General features: G+C 40.0%; 1 protein-coding gene across 1 annotated transcript in view; it reads right to left on the bottom strand.

Moving 5' to 3' along the window:
- Positions 1-823: 823 nt before the first annotated feature.
- The window catches only part of ANKRD50 (ankyrin repeat domain containing 50), a gene marked incomplete at both ends in the record, with an annotated part of 37,244 nt that continues 14,857 nt past the window's right edge, over positions 824-23,210 (bottom strand). Inside the window, 2 exon segments of the mRNA XM_081999389.1 lie at positions 824-4,368; positions 13,408-13,637. Of these exon segments, the coding sequence (XP_081855515.1) occupies positions 824-4,368; positions 13,408-13,637 (3,775 nt within the window).

The following is a 23,210-nucleotide window of genomic DNA, read 5'->3' on the forward strand; positions in this document are numbered from 1 at the left end:
AATTCAGAGAGAAGAGATATTAATTATTAATACCTTCCCAATACCCTAAAAAAAGATGAACCTCATCAGGAAGAGGGAGAAAAATAGTTCTATTTTAGCCGACTCACGGAGAATTCAGGTCTGAAAAAGCTACAGAAAATTCCTTTTTCAGCTTATAATTCAGTATAGGAGAAAAAGTGAGAAATCTAAATGAACTCCAACTATAGATCGGTCAGAAAATTGTTACCATAACACAGATTCTATTCTTGCTCTGAGGAATGCCATCTCTTTTATAGGAGGGTTACCTTCACAGTAACAGAAATAAAAAAATCAAAGACTTAGCGTAGCATTTTAACTTTTTAATTTGTAGATAATTATGCTACTGAGAGTTCACATTTAAAATCCAAAAATCACAAAAGTTGTTGCCTGTAACTTACAAGAATCTTCACAAGCTTCCTGAAAAGCATTTTTGTAAATAATGCAAGATTACTGTATCTGAGAATATCACGTATTAGAATTCCAGGCTGTCCTTATGTTTGAAAATTCCAAATCAATGCTCCATGAAACCTGCTGTTTTATTCAGTCACATATCAAATAGAGTGGGGTACGATTTGAGCAACCAGAATTCAACAGAAAATAGGACGTTGATCCAGTTCCTCTAGGGTTGATGCTTTTCAACACCAGCAAAACAAATACTTGCCAGGTTAAGATTTTAGCATTCACGGTTTTCACTAAGAAAGCAATTACGATGATAAATGACAACGAAACGCAATTTTAGCGTTAACTAAAATGCACATCATGAAAAACAAGCATTTGCTTCCTTTGTGACGGGCTAGGTTACCTTTTATAATGGTGTTTCCTTCTTATAGTTGAAACTCGGGTCGCTACCTTCAATCTGAAGTTTTAAGGCTTGCTTAAGGCTGAGTTCTGTCTCTGCGGGAGGATAGCCTTCCAGTACTTCCTGATGCCCTCTGTCCTGCACTGTTCGTGGGACGGAAACCCTACCGAGAAAAACCTGATTGCTCTGAAGATGGTAATTTGGATTTGTCATAATTCCATTTCTCTTCTTCTGTTCTCCACTCTGTTGGTGAATCAGGAACTGTTGCTGAGATCGACCAACTTCTTGCTCAGCTGGAGGGACCAAAATTTTACACTGTGGCTCTACTGGCGCTGATTTAAGTGGCACACTTGTCCCAGATTTGGAAATAGGTACTCGTTTATCAAACTGAGTCATTTCATACTCTAACACTTTTGGTTGGGAGGAACTGCTTTGTTTTATTTTTTTCCCAGCTGACCCAGATTTGTTGGAGTTATCTGTTTTCCCCCCCTTGCCAGCTTTAGTTGATTTCAAACTAGGTTTTACTTGGCTCCATTCAAATTCACTACTTGGTGAATTATGATTTTGACTTAGGGAATGAGTTGTGGAAGAAGGAGAAACAATAGACTGCCTACTTCTGCTGCGTGGCAGGGAATGCTGCTGTATTTGCTCTGTGAATGACAGGCTGTGGAAACTATCAATAGGCACCGTCTGAGCAGTCGCAGTCGACGACGTGGTGCGGAGTGAAGAATTTTTGGAACTTTTCAGGGAATTATTCGACAAAGATGACTTTTGACGGTCAACCGTAGAATCAGGCGACTCTGAAGGAGAACTGAAGGCATGAGCAGGCCCATTGGATAAGCCACGCATACTAGGCTGCATATCTGCACCAGTGCTCCCTGAACTATTCGACTTCATTGTTAATGACTGCATTTTAGAGGAGACTGACTGTAAGGGTTTTTGCTCCATTGTGTGGACTGGAGATGGAGTACAACCATTCAGAGTAGATGCACCATATTTTTCCAGTAATTTAATAATCTGAGAGTGTCCGTTTTTAGCTGCAACACGCATAGCAGTGCGCCCAAACTGGTCAGCATGATTTGGATCAGCACCATGCTCCAGTAATATCTGGACAACGTCAATGTGCCCTTCTTGGGCTGCAATGCAGAGTCCAGTAGCACCTTGATTACATGTATGGTCCACCAGAGCTCCATGCTCAATGAGAAGCTGCACTACCTTCACATGACCTTGCCATGCAGCAGACTGCAAAGCAGATCTCTTCTCATTATCTGCAGCATTCACATCAGCATGGTATGTTATCAGCACCTGTACCATCTCCAAGTGGCCCTGCCAGCAGGAAACATGGAGTGCTGTTCTTCCTTCAGCATCACTTGCTTCTACGTTTGCACCATTTTCTAAAAAATATTCAGCCATCGTAAGCTGGTTTTCTAATGCTAAGATATAAAGTGTTGGTCGGCCATCAGCATCTTTGTAGTTTACATCTGCTCCATGGCTGAGCAGTAGTTCAACTATATCTCTGTGACCTTCTAAAGCAGCAACCCGGAGAGCATTTCTCCCATCATAGCCTCTCTGATCAATGTTGGATTTATTTTCCAGTAATATCTGCACACAATCGTAGTGACCTTCTTGTGCAGCCAATATGAAAGGTATACGTCCATCATTATCAATTTCATTTGTTCTAGCACCTTGTTCTATAAGAGCTTCACATATCAACCTGTGACCTTCAAAAGCTGCCATATGCAAAGGTGTCCAGCCTGCATCATCTCTATGATTTTCATCTAGTCCCCTGTCCAGCAGAGTCCGTACTACTTCAACATTGCCTTGTGCAGAGGCTATGCTCAGAACCGTTCTCCCTTCACTGTCAATGCTATCAACAGCTGCACCCCAAAATAAGAGAGTATTTACAACAGAAGCGTGGCCCATGGAGGCTGCTGCCAGAAGCGGTGTACGACCGTTGTTGTCTGTGTGATCAACATCAGCTCCTCCTTCTAGAAGTAGATCAACAACATCTACATGTCCTTCATAAGCAGCTACCAGCAGTGGAGTCATGCCGTCCTTATCACAATGGTCAACTTCAGCACCACGGTCAATTAGAAGACTAACAACTGAGGCATGTCCCTTACTGGCTGGAACACAAAGCGCAGCGACAGACAGTGCAGTCCTTCCATCCACATCCTCGTGGTTTACCTCTGCACCGTGGTCCAGCAGGTGCTCCACGATCTCTTTATGCCCCATGTATGCGGCTGCAATCAAAGCTGTTCTGCCCTCATTATCAGCTTTATTAACTTCAGCACCATGTTGAAGCAGATTCAGCACAATATCTTCATGTCCTCCCCAAGCTGCTGCTCTCAGCGCCGTTCGACTATCAGCATCTGCACAGTCCACTTTGACTCCAGCATAAAGGAGCGCAGAAACCACCTCTGTGTGCCCACCCCACGCTGCAGATCGCAGTGCCGTCCAGCCATCATGATCGGTGTGATTAACATTAGCCCCACATCCGATCAAGCAATTGACAACCTTGGTATGTCCCTGCCGAGCAGCTAAGGTAAGTGCTGTTTGCCCATGAGTATCTTCTATCTCCAAATCGGCTCCCCTTGAAACCAGTAAGTTAACGACATCGAGATTGCCGCTGTACGCCGCATTGGCCAAGAGCGTTCTCCCATTGGAATCGCACTGGTTTACTGACGCTCCATTGTCTAACAAGGTGCGAATGGAATCTTCTCTCTCCAGAGCCTGCCGAACGATGCAAGATGTGCGGTCATCTTCACTGTTGACGTGAGCACCAGCTTTTACCAGCAGCTGTAATACTTCTTGCTCTTTAGGAATTAAGGTTGACAGGGAGTCTTTGACGGGTGTGCCATTCCATATCATCCATAAAGCCAGCTCTGAAGTCTCTAACTGTAAATTTGAATTAATTAGATGCAATGCAAACTCTTGAGCTTCTAAGGGTGTTAAATCCTTTGCTCTGCAAGTGTAACTCATTGCCAGCATTCTGTGTCCCTCCGCTGCATTGCACAAGTATTTCTGTGTACAGTGCTTTACATCTAGCAACCATTCTGCAAAACTGTAATGAAACAAGATTTTTGTATTTCCAAGTCCATCAATAAGGACTTTTGACAGGACATCCAATTTGCGTTGAAAGTCTTCCATCGTCAACGTCATATTTTTGGTCCACACTGCATGATACAATTCTGTTGTGGTTAATGGCCTACAGGCTGCGAGAATCACATTAAGAATAGGCTGGACTTTTGCAAATTGTTTTCTCACAAAAAGTCTCTGACAGAGCCAAAGGTATAGGCCATTTAACGTTCCCGGAATATCACGGATCTCTCGTAACATAATAAAATTCTCCACAACTCCATCTAGGACACGTTCCAGATACAAAAAGCAACCGCTGCTTTTGATGTGAAGCTGATTCAGCATTTCTGCAGTTTCTTTTGTGAGATGTTGTCTCAGTGCTTCTTCCTGATCTAAACGATGCAGAATATATTGTTGCACATCTTTCACAATATAAGCCTTTCGTAGATCATCCAGACTTATTTTTCGAAAACCTATTAAAAGAGAAGAAAGTTACTATTTTCTGATCTAGTTTCGCTTAACTCAAAGTTCAAAAAAAAAAAAAAAGACACAGACATTTCTGGGTAGGGAACACTCACAATAATATATTTTGTGTGTACACATAGTGAATGTAAATTAATAATAGCAGAGAACTTTGATAATAGACACATTTTTCTCACCATCTGTAAGGAACAAAGCATGCTATTAAAGAAGAGAATTTTAAAAATCACTTTGAATCAGGCATTGTGTGTCCACCTTGGACAATACTAAATAACTAAGCAAAACTACCAGAACTGCAACCAAAATAAGATTATTGAGTAGTATTATATTATTAAAGGAATAATCCCTTCTCCAATGAGGTTAACAATGGAATTCCAATTAATTTTCAGCTATTTAGATTAAGACAACTATTATATTGATATAATTATAGAAGAGGTTATTCATACCTGACGCATATGCACGATGAAATGTACATAGATCACTTTAACTTGGTCACCTTAGTTTCTTTTAAAAGCTTTTATGATATAGGAGGGAGAGATGATAAAAAACAGTTTTAAATATTTTTACGCCTCTGTGCACTGAAAATTACCTACTTTTTTCAAGTAAAGACTGAATTTTAGAGAAACACCCAGTTCTTTGGTAGGTGACTCGCTGTATAAGGAAACAGGTTTTCTCATAGTCGTATGATCTCATTGTTTTTCCAACCTGTTTACTCTTTAGAGGAAAAAGGGAAATTATTTCATACATGCATACTGCGCACATCTCCTCCCTACACCCATACACGTGCTCCCCCCCGCCCCAAGCAAAGAACGCTATTCTTAGCGGCACGTGCAAAGATGTCCCTCGGGCAACCTCAGCGGCCGTAGGCTCTCAAGAATGAGGCGGGACGCAGATATAGTTGTTAGGGCTACACAGCTATCTGTGTCATTGAAAACACTTGCTTTGGTAGTGCCAAGTTAAGCATTGGAAGAAGACCTACCTTCTTTGATTAATGACACGTTATGTTGTTTGAACGCTACTTTTCCGGAAGCTATGGGAAAACCGCAGAGGTCACAGACACGGCAGCTTAAATGACTGTTTTAGGCCAGAACTGTACCTCACTTCTCCAGGGACAGGCTGTAATCTCTTCCTCCAGTGTAGCACATTGCACACGTTTCCTTACAGTCAGCTCAGCTAGTCATAAAAAACCCCAACTTTGCTTTTCAAACCAAAGCAGTTACTAACCTCCAGATTACGCTGAAGGAAAAGCAACCATAGAGTAACGCATTCAAAGGAATTTTGGCCCCATCTCCACAGAACAAATAATTTTAAGAGAGTCTCTGAAGAATGTTACTTTCAGATCTATGTTTTTATTGTATTTAAACACTCTGTGGATCAAACTGCTCAGCCTGTGAGCTTGTTCTGACTGATAATTCAGCCTGGTAAGAGCCGTGGTTTTTGTTCCCAAGCATCTTCAGCAGAGGCTCTGCATGTCACATTAAGCTCACTCTGTTAATTGTTTAGTCTACATGAGTTTTGTACAAATACAAGAGATTAGAACTGAGAAGCAAACTATGGCAGTCTTACTAAAACATTCCTGCTTCCCCTATTAATTATGGTAGCATTACAAATCTAACAGGACTAAATCAATAGAATACCTAAAACAAAATCATGCTTCTCTCCAAAATAAAATCACTGGCTAGGACACTTTTACACAGTCACTTCTCAGGCTAAGACTACACGAATGTCTACTTGAAGATTTCTGAATGAGAAAGCCAGGAGGCAGAAAATAATTATTTTGGGGGGATCTTTCTCCTCCACAAAGGCTTTTTTTTTTTTTCCTCTCAAAAGAAACACAGAACCATCTTTAGCCACCATAATCTGTCACAACTTCAAGTAACGACCTAACCTGACCTGCAGAATGGCATAATTCATCGATTTACTATGTATTTGGCTCAAATATTCTGTATGTAACTTTGTAAAGCCCTTAATGCTTGCACATAAGCCAAATTATAAACTTTGCTGAGTAAGAACAGACAGTGCCCTGCGATTCTGCAGATCCCAAGCTTCGAGTGAAAGGCTGTTTCTAGGTTATGATCCATCAAGAAGATATGGAAGTGAAAACAGAAGCATTAAAAATGGGGCATTGCTTGGTGCATGCACTGACAGCGGTATGCGTGCACAGAGCTGTAATTAGACACAGGGGTCCCTTTGCTTGTGTCGCGGGTGCAGGGAACAGCTCTGTTTTGCTCAATTCAGAACAAATGCAAGCACTTGCATTCCCTCACCTTCCAGTTCTTTGAACCTCTCTGCTTCTCCTAGTCAGATCTGTACCTGCCCCTTGGCTGAATGCGAATAGGTACAGAGCTCTGCAAACTCCTTCTCAATGTGTTTAGTCATAAGTGATTCTGCTCACAACATCCCAATCTCTCACATGAATCCCATCCCACATCCTTCCTTCCAATATAAATCTGCATATGTAAGTTATTTTTATTTTTAAATTACTCAAGTGTTTTTTCAGTAGTTGATTTCATTTCCCCCCAACGAGAAAACCCGTGACTGACTCAGACGACAGCAATTCTGAAATTTCAGCTAATGTTCAGTGTTGACTAATGACTACACTTCACCTCCCTTGACTCCCAGCCTTCGCATGAAAAGTTGCAGAGTGGTAACTGTTTAAGCGTCTCAGTCCCTGTATGTGTCCTTCAAAAGCAAAAGACTCTTGCAGTGTTCTTTGAATACCAATTTTGCTTCCCAAAATGGGTGGGAAAGTGAACAAAACCATTTTGGATGCAATAAAAAAAACAAACAGAAGCCCTCCAAAAAAAGTAAAAAAGGAAGAGTTTGTGTGTTTGTTTTTCTTCCCCTTTGAACAAGGCTGTATCTTTACTTTGTTCCATATTAGGGTTAAAATATTGCCCCACGTACTTACCCAAGACATACCAAATGTCTAAGCACTTCAGCCAAGCAAATAAATTTTGGAAGACTTCAGAGTGGTGGATATTCCAGAAGTCAGTAATTTAAACAATTTGATTGTCTGTATGTTCACAGAAGCTAAAAATTGTTTCGTTTCTTTTGCAGTATTTCTCAATATTCCTTGTTAATGAGATCCTGTATATCAGATCTGAAGACAAGTTTGTACAGCAAGAAGCACACCACACTCATACAGATCTTCGCACATCCCAGGGATGACACACTCTTTAAGGGCTGGGATTAACAAACTGCCATTGTAACAGACCTTTGAATAGAAATAGGTTGTTAATTTTAACCACTGCACCATGCCATACTATAGTAAGCAAATAATTTAAAAAAGGCCTTATAGACAGAATTTTATTTTTTTTAAATCTCAAATTCTTGCTGCTAGCTTGAAGGAGGAAAACAAAGCCGTGTTTTTTTGCCCAAGCGTCTATCTAAATGAGGTCATTTTACATCTCCAAAGAAAGATCCTGCAAACTTGCTTTTCATCCTTACCAGATACAATAAGTCACTTTCATGGACAAGAAGCCCCAAAACATTAAGAGAAAGCTCATTTTGTTTCAGATGCATTCCCATGAACTACTTAAGCTCAGCAAAACAGGAGTGCAGTAGACAGAACTTACAGTCCCACGACCCTGCTTTTTGCATTGTTAAAATTTTTCTTACAACACATCACTTTCAACCCAATGGGAGCTCCGATACAGATTTTCCTGATTTATTAAATTCCTGGCAGTTCTGTAAACAGATCAGTTCCAAATGTATTTCTTGGCAAGATCTAGGGTCAGTCAAAGGAGGCGGAGCGGGGGGAGAGAAAGAGTATTTTGGCTATATAAATACTTCTACAGTATATCAACCTTTTCAAACTTTAATAATAAAAAATAAACTATTAACTAGCATGTTCCAGTAAATATTTAAAAATATCCTTCTACTTTCATATCTTTAAATACTTTTACATAAGTAAATTACAAAAGTTTAAAGTACATTTCATTTAATTGACCTGTTAACTTTAAAGTAATCTAAATGATTAAAAGCATGTCAGTGTTTTGGCATTAATAATTTACACTGCTGATCTAAGCATCTATTAAATTAGGTATTTCTATGGCCAATTATGCACACCTGCAGCCGAAAACTCAAGCAGCACACTGAGCTTTTAGTGCACTTGCAGTATACTATACATTACAAATTTCATTGCATCTGCCCCAGGTGCCAAGAGACATTCAGGCTGAAATCTGCTGCTCTCACTGGTTCATGTCATTGCACAGAAGTTTGTTTTATTAGATTTACAGGTTATAGTCCATTTAAAAAAAAAAAAAATCAGTCTTCCCTCTTTAATTACAAAGCAAATAGGTTCAAAATTCACACACAACTTTTTACTAGGAAGTATGAAATTCCCTAGCACCATGTTTTCAAAGTGGTAATCAGAAGAAAGTGGTAATGAGAAGAAAGGAAATAGCAATTAAAAATTCCCAGTTTATTTCCCAAGCTGCCTAAATTATTTTTTTTCCAAAAACCAAACCAATAAACTTTTTCAAAGCTTTAATATGATAGAAGTAAATTTTACAACTACATAAATGTAAAAAAATTATCTTTTATAGTAAAAAATCCAACTCCCATAAAGACTTCAAAGTAACATGAAACCACCAAAATAAATTCCAACCTACAATGAAATATTAGAAAACAACTTAGATTTTCTTTTTTGAAGCAATGTCTCCTGAAGTGGTCTCATGCCATCTGTTCTCTGGAATAGCGGCTAATGAGAAAAGGTTCAGTTCCAAATCAGGCAACTGATCTGATTTGGGAATTCAGCTAATACGACCACCTGAGTAGCTGCAATTACCAAACAGTAGGAGTTTTCCGGGTGCAGAGAAGCCGGGTTGTGATTTCTACTATATTTCTCTAAGTTTTCCCATTTTTGCTTATTTTTTAATTTTATGAAAGGCTACATGAAAAACAACCCTTCACATCTATTCAGACCAGACCAGCAAATAGCAGAAATATGAGAAAGACTTATCCTCCCAAGATTCCTAACTGAGAATAAGTTCAGATAAGTATCAGGTCTTAATATCTGGCTGCCTGGAACAGGATGATAGACAAAAGGAAGCAGGAAAAATGAATGACAGATTTGGGCCCCTCACTACACGAGGGATATTTAGTTGCTGGAGCGTGTCCAGAGAAGGACAACGAAGCTGGTGAGGGGTCTGGAGCACAAGTCTTATGGGGAGCGGCTGAGGGAACTGGGGTTGTTCAGTCTGGAGAAGAGGAGGCTGAGGGGAGACCTTCTCGCTCTCTACAACTACCTGAAAGGGGATTGTGGCGAGGTGGGTGTTGGGCTCTTCTCCGAAGTAACCAGTGATAGAACAAGAGGAAATGGCCTCAAGTTGCGCCAGGGGAGGTTTAGATTGGATATTAGGAAAAATTTCTTTACTGAGAGAGTGGCCAAACATTGGAACAGGCTGCCCAGCGAGGTGGTAGAGTCGCCATCTCTGGAAGTGTTCAAAAAACATATGGACGTGGCACTTGAGGACATGGTTTAGGAGGCATGGTGCTGTTGGTTGATGGTCGGACTTGATGATTTTAAAGGTCTTTTCCAACCTTAACGATTCTGTGATTGTCTGCTTTTGCCTATGGATAAAGTGGGTGAATAGAGCTTATGCTGCCTCTGAGGCTAAACTGAACCCCTTCATGTCCACTTTTGGTTCTTTTTATTGTAGTTTCCAGTATCTTGCTGGTATCTAACATTAACTTTATGGAAACTATGGCTCCCCGAGATGTGACATCTGCGTGGGTTGTACCACACTGGTGCACTCATGCCACACACATGAGAAGGAATGCTTTGGCTGAAGAATGTGTTTAATTCAGGGGTATAATCAAGCCAGATGCCACAGATATTTATGTGTAGCAAAAAAAGAAGAAATTAAGTAAATGTCTATTGAAAAAAGTATCTTTAAACCAATAAATAGAGCATTTGTACATATGCACTTTTGTCTATCTACCTTTATGCTGTTAATGAGAAATTACCCGCTTTTCAAACTTATCTAAATAAAATTGCCTGATTTTAAAATGCCTAAACTTTTTAAACCAATATGATGGATCTTTTAAAAAGGAATACAGTTTTGTAAGAACAACTGCTATTCTTTCAAGATTTAGCCTCATTTTAGAAGATGCATTTTTATTAGCTAATTAGCTGAAGTATTAAAAAAAATAATTGTATGTTCTGTGCCACCTTCAGGCTTTTTCATTTATTAGGAATACAAGGACACTTTATAATACACAGACTGGAAAGACTGTGTTTAACGTAGCTGCTTGACTGTCCATACTTGTTGCCAACTGATAGCAAACGATGATGTGGGAGATAATTACGGGTGCAAGACAGAATTGTTAAATTTAGGGAAAAAGTCTGTAAGAAAACAAACAGGCATGATGGGGCAGTCGGTGACAGCGCACATGCAAGAGAAGGCAGGAGGATATGCGTTATCTGTTCCCCTCCTGTTTCACTCAACTGGCTGGCTTTTGCTCACTGTGGAGGGTGACTGCAGACTCATGTGGGCATCATTTTACATTTGGTTCATATTTTTGAGGTTGTCTCTGCAGCCGCAAGAGGCAAAACCTTTTTTTTTAAAAATATTTTTTTAATTAATGAAAGCTGAGAATCTAAGTAAGGGGAAAAAAATCTGTAGCACATTGTGCTACTACAGAATCTGGGAATACAGAAGGGTCCAGAACACAAGCTACAGCAGATGCAGGCACAAGTATTCAAGAAGTATTCAACTTTCATAAATAAGTCACCAACAAAAGTGAAGGAACGAAGAGGACCAGAATAAACATGCCTCCTCCTTTTCTCATTCTTAGGGTGGTAGGAATGATGTATTCACCACAGGCAGCAGCAAGATGCCAGTGGATGAGAAAGACTGGACTCCCTCTTCCAGATCATTGCTATTGTTGGCTAAGGAGATGCTTAAGGAGATGCTTGCAGAACTCTCATCTGTACTGGCCACCCAAAAAAAAGCATCGTCTGGACCAAGCCACTGCAGCAATCCCGCTCCCAGTCATTGACAACAAATAGGTTTAGCTCTCATTTCAGCAGGTATCTGGAAGAAGTTTTCACTACATGAAAACTGATATAAACTGATTGTAAACAAATTAGTATTGGTTAATATATATTTCATATCGTACTCTAAAATTTTTAGCAGAAAAAACTGCAGATGGGACACACTTTCCCAAAATAATCCTAAAAGGATTCCAATCTGTCTTTGTTTCCAAATTAAAGAGACAACATTGGAAGTAAGTGTACAGTGATTATATTATCACTATGGTTGCAAACATTTGCCAGAAAATTGGAAGTATTAGAAATTCAGCACAATAGTGTCCCAGAGTGCAATGCACATTATACACCATTTATTTCTTCAGTCACAAGCACAAAAAAATATTTATCGTTGATCTGGAATTCTTCCTGCCCACCAATTAAATAGATTTATAAATTGGCTCAGCTAAAAGTTAACATTCAAATACCACAAAGGAGGAGAAGAGTTTGCCCCAGTAGAAGTGTTAAAGTCAGTCTATCCTTTCCAGGCTAGAACCAGAAAAGTAATCAACATAATCTCAAGTTGTACAACACAAAGTTGCAATGTACCCAAAGTTTAAGAGAGGCTTCAGCCATGCTCCTCACATCCTCACTATAACCTTTCACAAAGCTGAATATTGGCTGTAAACAGGAAAATCATCCAACAGTGTATTAAGTGGGCAGCTGTCATACTGGCTGTAATGTCACAATTTTCACCCAGTGGATAAAACACCATCTCCTCCAAGTAGACCCTAAAATTCTTCTCAATTCGTATCCAATTATTTCGGGATTTATCCGTTCTTTGCTGTACCTTTTCCACAATGAAGATGGGATTATAACATCACAAGCCAACTTCCTTTACGCTATTCATCAAGTCATTCTCTGTGGAAATGAGAAATTAACTTATTCAAATTAAATTTATTTTAAAGGCATATCCATTAGTTCTGCTGATTTTTCCTGTCAGGAATTCCATCTGGAAACATACTTAGAAGGCAAGAGCAATTTTTTAGGACTAGTCTGAAATGTTATATGATTCAATGGAAAGGAAATTAAAACTGCTCTGAAGAAAGTTTTGTCTGTTTTTTTTCACAATGACAACGTATCTAACCAGCCAAGGTTTGACAAAACTGTTGCTGTATGAATGTCCAAAGGAGCCCTGTGAAGCTACCCTGAAGTTTCCTTTAGTTCTCACATACTCCCAAATACCAACCTTCATGTCTGCCACTGATTAATACAGTACTTCATTCCAAAATGCAATTATCCCATTGACCTTTTGCCACTGTCGAAACGAGCAAGCTTATGGGTCTATGTTCTATAATCACATTTTTGTCCTAATTGTGTCCTTAATACACACAGGCTTTATACATAGGCCTGGAATCCAGTCTAGATATTGCCCTTTATTAAGTTTCAGAGGACTTCCAGTAACAATGTCATTACAGTGAAGAAATGTTCTCATGACACAGCGAAGGCTGGATGAAGAAGCTGTAAAGAATTTTTTTTACTGTGCAACCTTTGCCAGAAGTGTATTCCAAGAATCCCCACCTACACTGTTCCCCTCTCAAGCTCCACCTTCAAAAGATTATTCCCCGCTTTTGGAAAATAAGGGGAGAGATTTTAACGGGAGATGAAAAAAAATCAAATCAATCTTTTGAGGTTGCAAGGAATGTGTGTACAATGTAGGTGATGTGTAAGCTGACATACTTATGTACTTACGCATCACCTACACAGTTTCAAAGCTCTTTAAAACTAGCAAAGCAAGAGGAAAACTCAAAGCAGCCATATTCTTTGCAGATGTATTGCAAAGGCATAATTTACCTCTAAAATACTTGGCTGATTTAAGCTTTCTATAGTCCTCAGAAAACTGGAATGCGTGTTTTTTAGATTTACCATTTTTGTGATTGTCGTTTCTTGGAACTAAGCATGCCATCAGTGCTTTCAACCAGCACTGAGGGTCTTGTAAAACTGACGTCCTAGTTACAGGCGCAGGTAACAAACACTTCCGATGCTCTGTTCTCACCTGTAAACATTTTCGTAACAGCTTTACTCTGCTTGCGGGCAGAACACAGGAGGAGCAGCCAGGGAGGGAAGAACTCGAAGTGGCCAGCTAAAAGCTCCGCTATTGTCCCAGAGAAGCTTGTAGAAGTCTGTTCACCCTCGGAAACGTTACAGCCCTCGTCAACCGAATCTACGAGCAGGAAGAGGCTCTGCTGAGGGGGCTTCATTCCCAGGAGAGGGAGCAGAATGCACCTGTGAGGAATGCGAAACAAAATCAGTATTTTAGATACATTGACCAATACACTGACTATCATACATTCAAGTTGAAGCTATGAACATCTCAAAATGCAAAGTTATTTTTTTAAATAGTTACCACAGAAAATACTGCAGTAGACTGAACTAATAGAAATAGAGATAATTTGAACAGTCAGTGATATAAATCTTGCTTAGGCAATATTGCTTTTTAATGAACTTATAATTTATAACAATACTTTAAAACGATGTAATGTTGTTCAAGGCTGATTAGAAGACTTGAAAAAAATGTTGTTTCACTAAGAAAGAAGGTACTTGGCCTAAACTTTAAGAACTTTATTACTGCTGTGTCTGTCAAAGCTGTTGTTATTGCTTATCAGAAACTAAGAGCAAACAATAGTTGGTCATGAAACAGAAGTCTAAATAAAAGACACATGAAATATCAAAGCGCAAAGAGTTAAGTCTGAATGAATAACAGTTTTACAAAGAACAGGATTTCTGCCATACTTTCACAAATGAAATGCAAATTAATTTAGTAGCAGACTGAGGCATTTGGTAGTGACTTTGATGTACTAATTTTTATTTATATTGAAGATGCCAAGCTCCTATTATTGGAAAAGGATTATCTGCATCCTCCGGATGCTAGCGTCTATACCAACACATCTGATTGTGCAGCTAAAAATCTCAAATTTGCACATATTGTTGCCACTCTTAATGGTACTCCTTCAAAATACATCTGAGACTGCACTTACTTGTATCTTTAAATAGCTGCTACATAACTGTCATGCATCTATCCAGTATCTCCATGCTAAGCAACTATTTTTTGGGAAACTTCGCAATGATTTAGGCCCGTAAGTTTCACTGACAATTATCTTTAAATACATTTGGCAAGTAAACTTTGACTTTATAGTAAAAAGATTCCTAAAATGAAACAAGGTGAGAAAAATATGTATCTAACAGCTTACTCTTTTGTAGATTAGCTATTTGCTCACATCCAGAAGGCATGCACATAATAAGTATTTTTTATTTTACTCAAGACCGTAATGTTTTCATTTGTTTTACTGAACAAGTTTATCTTCAGAAGACTTTGGTCAACACATTATTACCTACCAAGCGTTCAGATCGGAATACAGACAAATCTTTCTTGTTAATGGAAGAACACAACCCACTTCAGCAATGATTCGTAAGCCCTGTTAATGGATGGTTTGTTATTTTCTGGTTTTCTGAGAAAAATGCAAAATGGAAACAGAGTGGTGCAGCTTTTGTACCCACCAGTAACAGTACAATCTAGCAGAGCAGGCTAGACGATCTATTCACTTGGAGAAATTTCCCCAAAGGTATAAAAAAAGAAGTACAACATACTTGTGTTCTGAAAGCATTCAGCATTAGATGGATTTTGAACTCCTAACACTGCCCACCTCCCCCCCGCCTTTTTTTTTTTTTCCTTTTCAGATGCACAAGACCACTGAGAATTCTTTGGTACTTCCACAGCTAGTTACTCCTTCAAAAGATGCCTGCAGTACAACTAAAATCACTGTTCACTAAGCTGGGAAGTCAAGCAGCTACCAATTTACAGAACAGGAAATTAATGCAGCCATAAGGTTAAAATTACTCTCCTAAGTGATGCCAATCCCACAATGAAAGGAGGCAGTTGGAAATGACCACATTTTCCACCCCTTCCCCCACCAGAATGCTGCCTTGCCCCCTCAGCTATTTATGTCAAGGCATTTTCCCTGCAACATTTCTTTTTCTATCAAAACCAATTTTCTTTTCACATAGTTCTCTATATGAAATTACTTCTCGAGTATGAATGTTACTACCAGATATGAAGAAATTGTAATGGTATCTTAAATTAAAATCTCACTTAAAATCTGTGTAACCCTAATGAAATGCCAAAAAAGTGTCTTAGGAGCATCCACCAACGTTCTTGTGTCAGGATTTACCTGTTGGGCATGCCACCAAGAAAAGCTATCCATCATGTCTGGGAAAGAGTCGCGAATCATTCTGCTTAATTCCTGCAGTATGTAGCAGTCGGCTGTAGTAGCTCAAATCAAAAGGTTCACCCTGCCTCCAAACAGGGCTGAAAGCAGATGTCTAAGGAATATCGTAAGCACCGGGCAGGCACTAAACCACGTTTCTGCAGAACTTTCAGGGACCGCAGCAAACACAGAGCTTCCAGGGACTTTCCGAACCAGCAATTCAGTCTTTGCATTTAACACCCCTTAACCCACCCCACTTCCACAGGTTTGTCCAAGTCTCCTATGAACCGATTGAAGCCTCCGGCATCCACGACGTCCCGCGGCAAGGCCTCCTGCAGCTTAGTTACACACTGCATAAAAACCCCTTCCTTTCATAGCTTAAAATCCAAAACGTCCTCGTTTTGTTTGATGCTCTTCAGCTTCTGTACTGGAAGGGATGGTGAGCAATTATGTCATATTCTCCTTCTCCAGGTCATTTGTCATCTTCTGACTTGTACCACAGCCTCTCTGAGCCGTTTCTTTCCAGGCAGGAAAGTCCTAGCATATCGAAGGGGCTTCATAAAATGCCATTCCACAGACCCTCGTCCCCCTGTGCGCCGCTTTTTTTCCTTCGTAACATGTGTATTTCTGAACCTTAACGTAACTTAAATCGTACTAGGAAAAATAGACACATGTATACATACATATGCACATGCACGTAAGAAATGAGGCACACTGACTTCTCCCAGCTTACAGCAATATTATTAGAAGTGGGGCATTGACAAGACATTGATAAGGCTTTCACCTAAAGCACCCTTAGAAACCGTTTGATAAACTTCTGTTCTTCCTAGACCTTTTTGATCTCTTCAATTGAGCGTAGATCCCAAGTAACACAATAGCAAAACTTTTCAGTGACAGTTAAGTGCTGTGCTAACTTGCCAGAAGTTTACCTCTGTAATGTGACTTAGTAATTCCACTCCCCTACGATTCCTTGCTTGCAAAGGAAAATTACATAAATCAACACAGAATTAACAATGTCTTAAAGTCCTTCCGTCAATGGCGATTCATCCATAGATTGTTGTAACAGATTGCTTAATTTGCAGAGTGCCTCTCAAAAGATTAGAAGTTGATTTTCTTTACCTTCTGAAAGGATAACAGCTTTATCTTTATAACTTTTACATTCAATACAAAGTGATTAACATTACAGAAAATGTCTGAAGTTAGAAATCATGATTTAAAACAACAAAATTAAGTCAGTAAAAATCTCCAAAGAAATCTCCAAAGAAAATCTCCAGAGAAAACAGCACAATTAGGTATTTCAAATGACTGAATTCATTTTAATAGCAATGTAGTGTTATTACTTATTTATGCAGAGCAAAGATGTTTTACATGCTGTCTAGCAAATACGGAGTCCTCAGAACAATGAGCCATCCCACAGAATTCTTCAGGATTGCTACTGAGTTGACTGAACCCACGCAAACATGATTTTCCACATATGGAAGGAATATATACAGACTATGCTGAAGTTCTGCTTATGATTATCCTTGAGATTTTTAGATTGGTTCCACAAAAATACGAAGACACAACAGAACAAAGCAGAAGGATAGTGGTGGTGTTCAAAGGCTGAAAAGAAACTCACAGTGCATGCACATGCCAAAAAAAAAAAAGGCGCACTCACACACACCAAATAACAATTAATGAGTGGTTCTAGGAGTAAAAGAAGTTATAAGTCCTAGTTTCTTATAGATGCGTTCCTCATATTTGATCGTCTCCGGTGTATAGGAAATTCCATTATGTTCCCACTTAAATTGTTTGATGCCTGATAGAGTGAACGTAGCTTATCCCTAAAAGCGCTCCCTTTTCTCTATCCAGCTGCTAGCATTCACTACTGATAAACACACAGAGTAAGTGTATAAAACTCATCTCCTAAGCAAGCCAGAAGCAGCAAGGAAAAAAATAAAAGAAGAACACCCCCCGCCACACACAACTCCACCCTCCGTTTGTTAGAGTCCAAGTGCTGCTGCTTTTCGCAAAACACAAAATACTTCAACTTTCATAACAAAAATGACTGATTTGGAAATCTGCTTAACTACTACTACAGCTCTTACATTTCTTTTTCTACATCAGCGTGACAATTCTTTAACAAACTGCCTTTTGGGTCACCTTCTTGCCAAACGATTATAGCTTAGCACTTGTATTTCAGTTACAGCTGCAGATGCCAAGAAGAGCTATCCCAGAGGTCTGCGTTGGGAATTTCCAAACAGTGCTCTCTTCAAAGCAAGTTTGTTAAAAAGCAGGCAATATCGTTATCCCACACAGAGCCTTCTTCGCTTTCTCCTCCTGCTTTTTTGCAAATGCTTCTAACATCAGATTCCTTGAACAAATTCACCAGCTATTTGCCATATTCCTAATCCCTGCATATTAAACGAGCCTCTCCGCGCCTATCCCTTCCTAAATTACTGAGGGATTAACTTTTCCTCCTCATTTTAAACTATTAGATGCCTCCAAACATTTTTATTCAGAGGAAACAATCTCTGTAAGCTACAGCTAGGGAGCCAAGCCTCAGGATCCATGCTGAAAGCAGGCACGCACCCTGCACCCTCACAAAGGTGGAATGCGACACTGATTTTGCGTCCACAGACCGAACCCGTAACATTTTCCCTGGTGCTATGGAATGAAGCCTACTGTCCTCTTCCAAGCTTTGCTCTTACTTCCACCAAGCCTGCGGTGAGCCTCCGAAATGGTATAAATGCAACCAGGGCAGTACGGCGCTGCGAACACAGTGGATCCTTCACCCGTTGGAGAGCGTTGGCCGGGTGTAGAAAAGAGCGTGCTCCATGGGATACACTTGTACCCACACACGAATTACTTTGGGCTGGCTGGCAAGAAAAGACCCATATTACCCCCCAGCACGCAAGCAGCAATTACTTTTCAACTAGCAGCTAGCTTATGCTCAGACTTGATGTATGTCGTCCTCCTCTCCCACTCTGCCTTCTTAAGTTTTTCTTGGGTACCACGAGAACGGCGCTGTGTTGTGTGCTTGTTCTGGTTTGGTGGACCACATGCAACGTCGCTCTGAATGCGGCTGGATCTGCTGTTTAGGTTGTATTTTTTACTGTTGCGTTTTGTCAGGTTGAAAAGAACAATCTTTCATTGACAGTGCTGCAAGTTAAAAAAACATCGCTACAGGACACAAGCACGTGAAAAGTAAGGTAAATACCCCAAACGCATTTTTAAAGATGGTGCTAAACGCTCTGAGTGATGTTTATTGCTTTTAGGTAAAGTTGGCCTCACGCTCTACTTCAGCTCATCTGTCTCCGCCCTGGTTTTGGGAGCGCTGAAATGTTAGGAAGTTGGCATTTTCCTGCTAGAGTTCATCAGCGCCTCCCTGCTGAGATCCCCACAGAACATCTTCTTTCCTAAAGACTGTTTTATTTGCATTTCAAAAAGGAAAGAAATATTCTTTGCCAGTGAGACAGTTCATATGTGATATTTACGATTCAGTTAATATTAATGCTATTAGTCTGAGTCACAAGAGCAGCAGTAAGCGACCACACAGAATAACACAAAATAGCTGCAAACTCCGTGAGGATTGTAATTCCTTGGAATTTAAGTAATTCCTTGAGGATTGTAAACATATGCTGAAAAAATATATTCATAATACCTTGGATGAATAGGTTTGGTGATTACTAGCAGTATGATGGAGCAGATCGACTTTATCAGCAACTGAGCTTACATTGAGTTTTACCTGAATTTATTACTCTATTGGCAAAAATTTGCAAATAGAACTTCTTAAAACATCCACCTTACCTGAGAGAGACAACGCAATGCTGTCCTCTGTATGAGACCTGAATGCCTCGTACAGTTTACAAGGAAATTGCTCACTTGCACATTTGATCTAAAGAATTACTGAAGATTAAAATAACGGGGGAATATGCCTATATATACATATTGAATGGATATCTTTGTATATATATATTTTATATATAAAGAGTTTTAGCAGTACCTAGTAATTTTTAACAGTACCTAGTAATAACAAAATAGACAAGTCTTCAAACACTAGTCTCAATCTTCAGAAAAGCAAACCAGCATCTTCCTTCTTACGGGTGGTTTACAACATGACATATCACAGCTCTTTATCATGTAATTAAGACAGTCATTTCCATTTATCTTGTATCAGAAAATACAGAAAATGAAGTGCATACTGAAACTGTAAATAACAACTACATTTACATAATGTTGTAGCAATTTTTGCAAGCAACATAAGAAGTAGTGGGACTTTTGCCTAAAAAAAAGCAAAAAAAAAACCCCCACCCCAAAAGCCCCCCCCCCCTCGAGACCTAGCAAAAATCCTAACCAGTAAGTGGAAACCTGATGCTGCCTCTGCCAGCTCTAAAGCAGGCATGGCAGAAGCTCCATCTTCCAGAGCCCACTGCCGGGGCTCACGCAGGGAAGGAGAAGGCTCTCTAGGGCAGTTAAGACCTGGAGGTGCTGCATGACAGGAAAAGGGGAAAGAATTATGTTATACAGGCATTACAGAGGGGGGCTCAGGCCATTGCAAGATACATAAGGACATAGGTACCTAAGGGCACAAATCTATACACTATTGGGTTTTCACTACTTCTACTGCTCACGGAAGAGACATGAAACTTTAAAAAAATTTGGAGTTTTGCATTTTCTTTTCTATTCTTACACATTTTAATCATCCGTAGTTAAAAAATTCTCACAAGTGAGAGCAAATACCCCACCTTGCTCCTCACTGCCTCATGAGCTTACAGACACATGTTCATTTGTATATTATAATAATCCAGGTGTTGGTTAGCAGATTGTAATCTGTTTAAGGCTGTGTCCCCCTGCCCAGTTTCCAATTTGCATTTAAAAGAATGAAGCCAGTGAAGATAAAGCTGTTGAAGACTGTTAGAAGACAGAGGTATACCAATAGCTGAATTTTTCTCCTTTGTTTTCCAAACTGCATAGAGAGCATAGGTCACAATAAAAGAAGAAAAGGTACATTTCACTTCTACTAAAATTGACAATTCCTGCTGCTCAGCTGATAAAATATTACACTCTTTCCAAGACGACTTTCAGCAGCTGTATTCACACTGGAAGAGAAACCAGAGCATCTTCACAAATTACTTGCAGTACTGCCTGTAGATTAGCGAGTTTTACTTTATCCTATGACAAGGCATTTATATCTTATGGATGACTGACAGTAAACAGTTTACTTACCTGCCTCATAATGCATTCTGGCTAATGATTAAGAGGGAAATTCTAATGGTCAAGTCCAATAGCTGGTTTCTGTCTAATATCACCCCAATTGCTGGTGCTATGTACATGCATTAATACAGGCCTTTGCTTCTTACTTACTGCCCAGCTGCTCATACTGGTAAAAACATCCTGAAAAACACATACAGAGGACCCTTAACTAACAGTGGAAATATTTGAGAAATACAAGGGCTGTCAAGCATAGAACACTTCTACACTTAAAAAGCTGCAAAATAAAACGTATGGCTAACGTGGCAAAAGAGAAGTGACGCACCTGGATGTGTACACACCTGTGTACACACCGACAGATTTGACCAGGTTATTGAGGTAGCCATTCTGTCATTTTTCAACATGATAAACTGTACTGCAACCGATTATGGCTTTCTGACAAAGTGCGTACCGGAATTACACATGCTCACGGACTGTACTAGAAACAATAATCTATATTATGCTAAATTATTTATTTACAGGCCGTGCAGAAAGACAAACTGGCTCTAACAGTTCCACCCAACTATAGTTAAGTCTCATGAAGGAAGAGGCAGAAACTGGAAAGAAAAAAAAAACCAAACTGGGAATCACCTATTGGGCAAGCTCTAGGTACAGTATATGGATGTAAATCCAGGGTCTGATCTTTTCAGAAGCGGTGAATTAGAATCAGCAGGCAAGTCTTGTGCAATTCAGCACCTGGTTTTGCAACATCTTGTAACAACCTGAATGGTATCTGTAATTGTCAAGCAGACTTGCAGTCCCACAAGGAAAGCACAAAAGGCAGCTCCAGGGCATCAGGCCAGACAAAGGCAGAGTTTATCGTGGGACCAGCGCCATCGGTCACATGTAAACAGAGCACGCTTGGACCCCTGTGTATTGATTAGAGACCTCCTACTGTCTCATACAAATACAGAGGTGTTTTTGTCTATAAAGCATTGCCAGCAGATCTACTGGTGGATTTACTCAAAATCTCAGAAAATAGAAACCTTAAGAGCAAATATTTTGGTGTAATAGTTGGACTGCCTAGAACAGTTTGCAAACAACTCCACTATTACCAAGGTCAGACAACTGTAGCTGAAAACCATTCACACCTGCTACCATGAGCAGGTTGACTCTCTACTTTTTTAAATGGAATATATTTGCCATATCGATAACATATATAATAAGTTTTAAATTACTCCAAGTCTGACATACAAAAACCTGCATCTCTACCAAAGGCAAAGAGGAGAGTACAGGAAGCAATGCAAATTGTTTTCCTGAACACGTAATATAAAATAGTAATTTATTCTACACAAACTCTCCCAGTTCTATTTTTTAGCAATCAAGAGGTCATCTAATCTACTTACCCACCCATTCTTAAAGACTTCCAGTGATCAATACTCTTGTCTCCTCAAGCAATCTATTCCAGTGCTTCAATGTTCTTATAACCGGGAAGTTTTCCCCTTTCCCTCACATGTCTAACCTTGACCTGAATTGCTGCAATTTAAACCTTGTAGTTCTTGCCCTATTGCTTGTGTCCCATGGATAAAGAAGAGTCATTACAAGGTGGCCTGGCCTGTATCAGGAATAGTGTGGCCAGCAGGAGTAGGGAAGTGATTGTGCCCCTGTACTCGGCACTGGTGAGGCCACACCCTGAACACTGTGTTCAGTTTTGGGCCCCTCACTACAAGAAGGACACTGAGGTGCTGGAGCATGTCCAGAGAAGGGCAATGAAGCTGGTGAGGGGTCTGGAGCACAAGTCTTACGAGGAGCGGCTGAGGGAACTGGGGTTGTTCAGTCTGGAGAAGAGGAGGCTGAGGGGAGACCTTATCGCTCTCTACAACTACCTGAAAGGGGGTTGTGGCGAGGTGGGTGTTGGTCTCTTCTCCCAAGTAACCAGCGATAGGACAAGAGGAAATGGCCTCAAGTGGCGCCAGGGGAGGTTTAGATTGGATATTAGGAAAAACTTCTTCACCGAGAAGGTGGTCAGCCATTGGAACAGGCTACCCAGGGAGGTGGTGGAATCACCATCTCCGGAAGTGTTCAAAAACACGTGTGGACGTGGCGCTTCAAGACACGGTTTAGGGGATACGGTGGCGCTGGATTAATGGTTGGACTTGATGATCTTGAAGGTCCTTTCCAACCTTAGTGATTCTGTGAAAATTTATGACTACTTCCCTCTACCCAGTCATCCAGAATATTAAGGAATACACTGAAAAGAGACAGACGCAGGACAGACCTCTATGAAACCCAACATGAAGTGCTGTGTCAGTATGAAAATGAGCCACTGATAATTACTCTCTAAGCACAGTTACTCAACTCTTTTTGCATGCAGCCAAATATAGTTCTACCTTGCACATTGTTTGCACAAATCTCATGTAAG

This window comes from Phaethon aethereus (genome assembly GCF_964289735.1).
Source record: "Phaethon aethereus genome assembly, chromosome: 4".
Taxonomy (NCBI): domain Eukaryota; kingdom Metazoa; phylum Chordata; class Aves; order Phaethontiformes; family Phaethontidae; genus Phaethon; species Phaethon aethereus.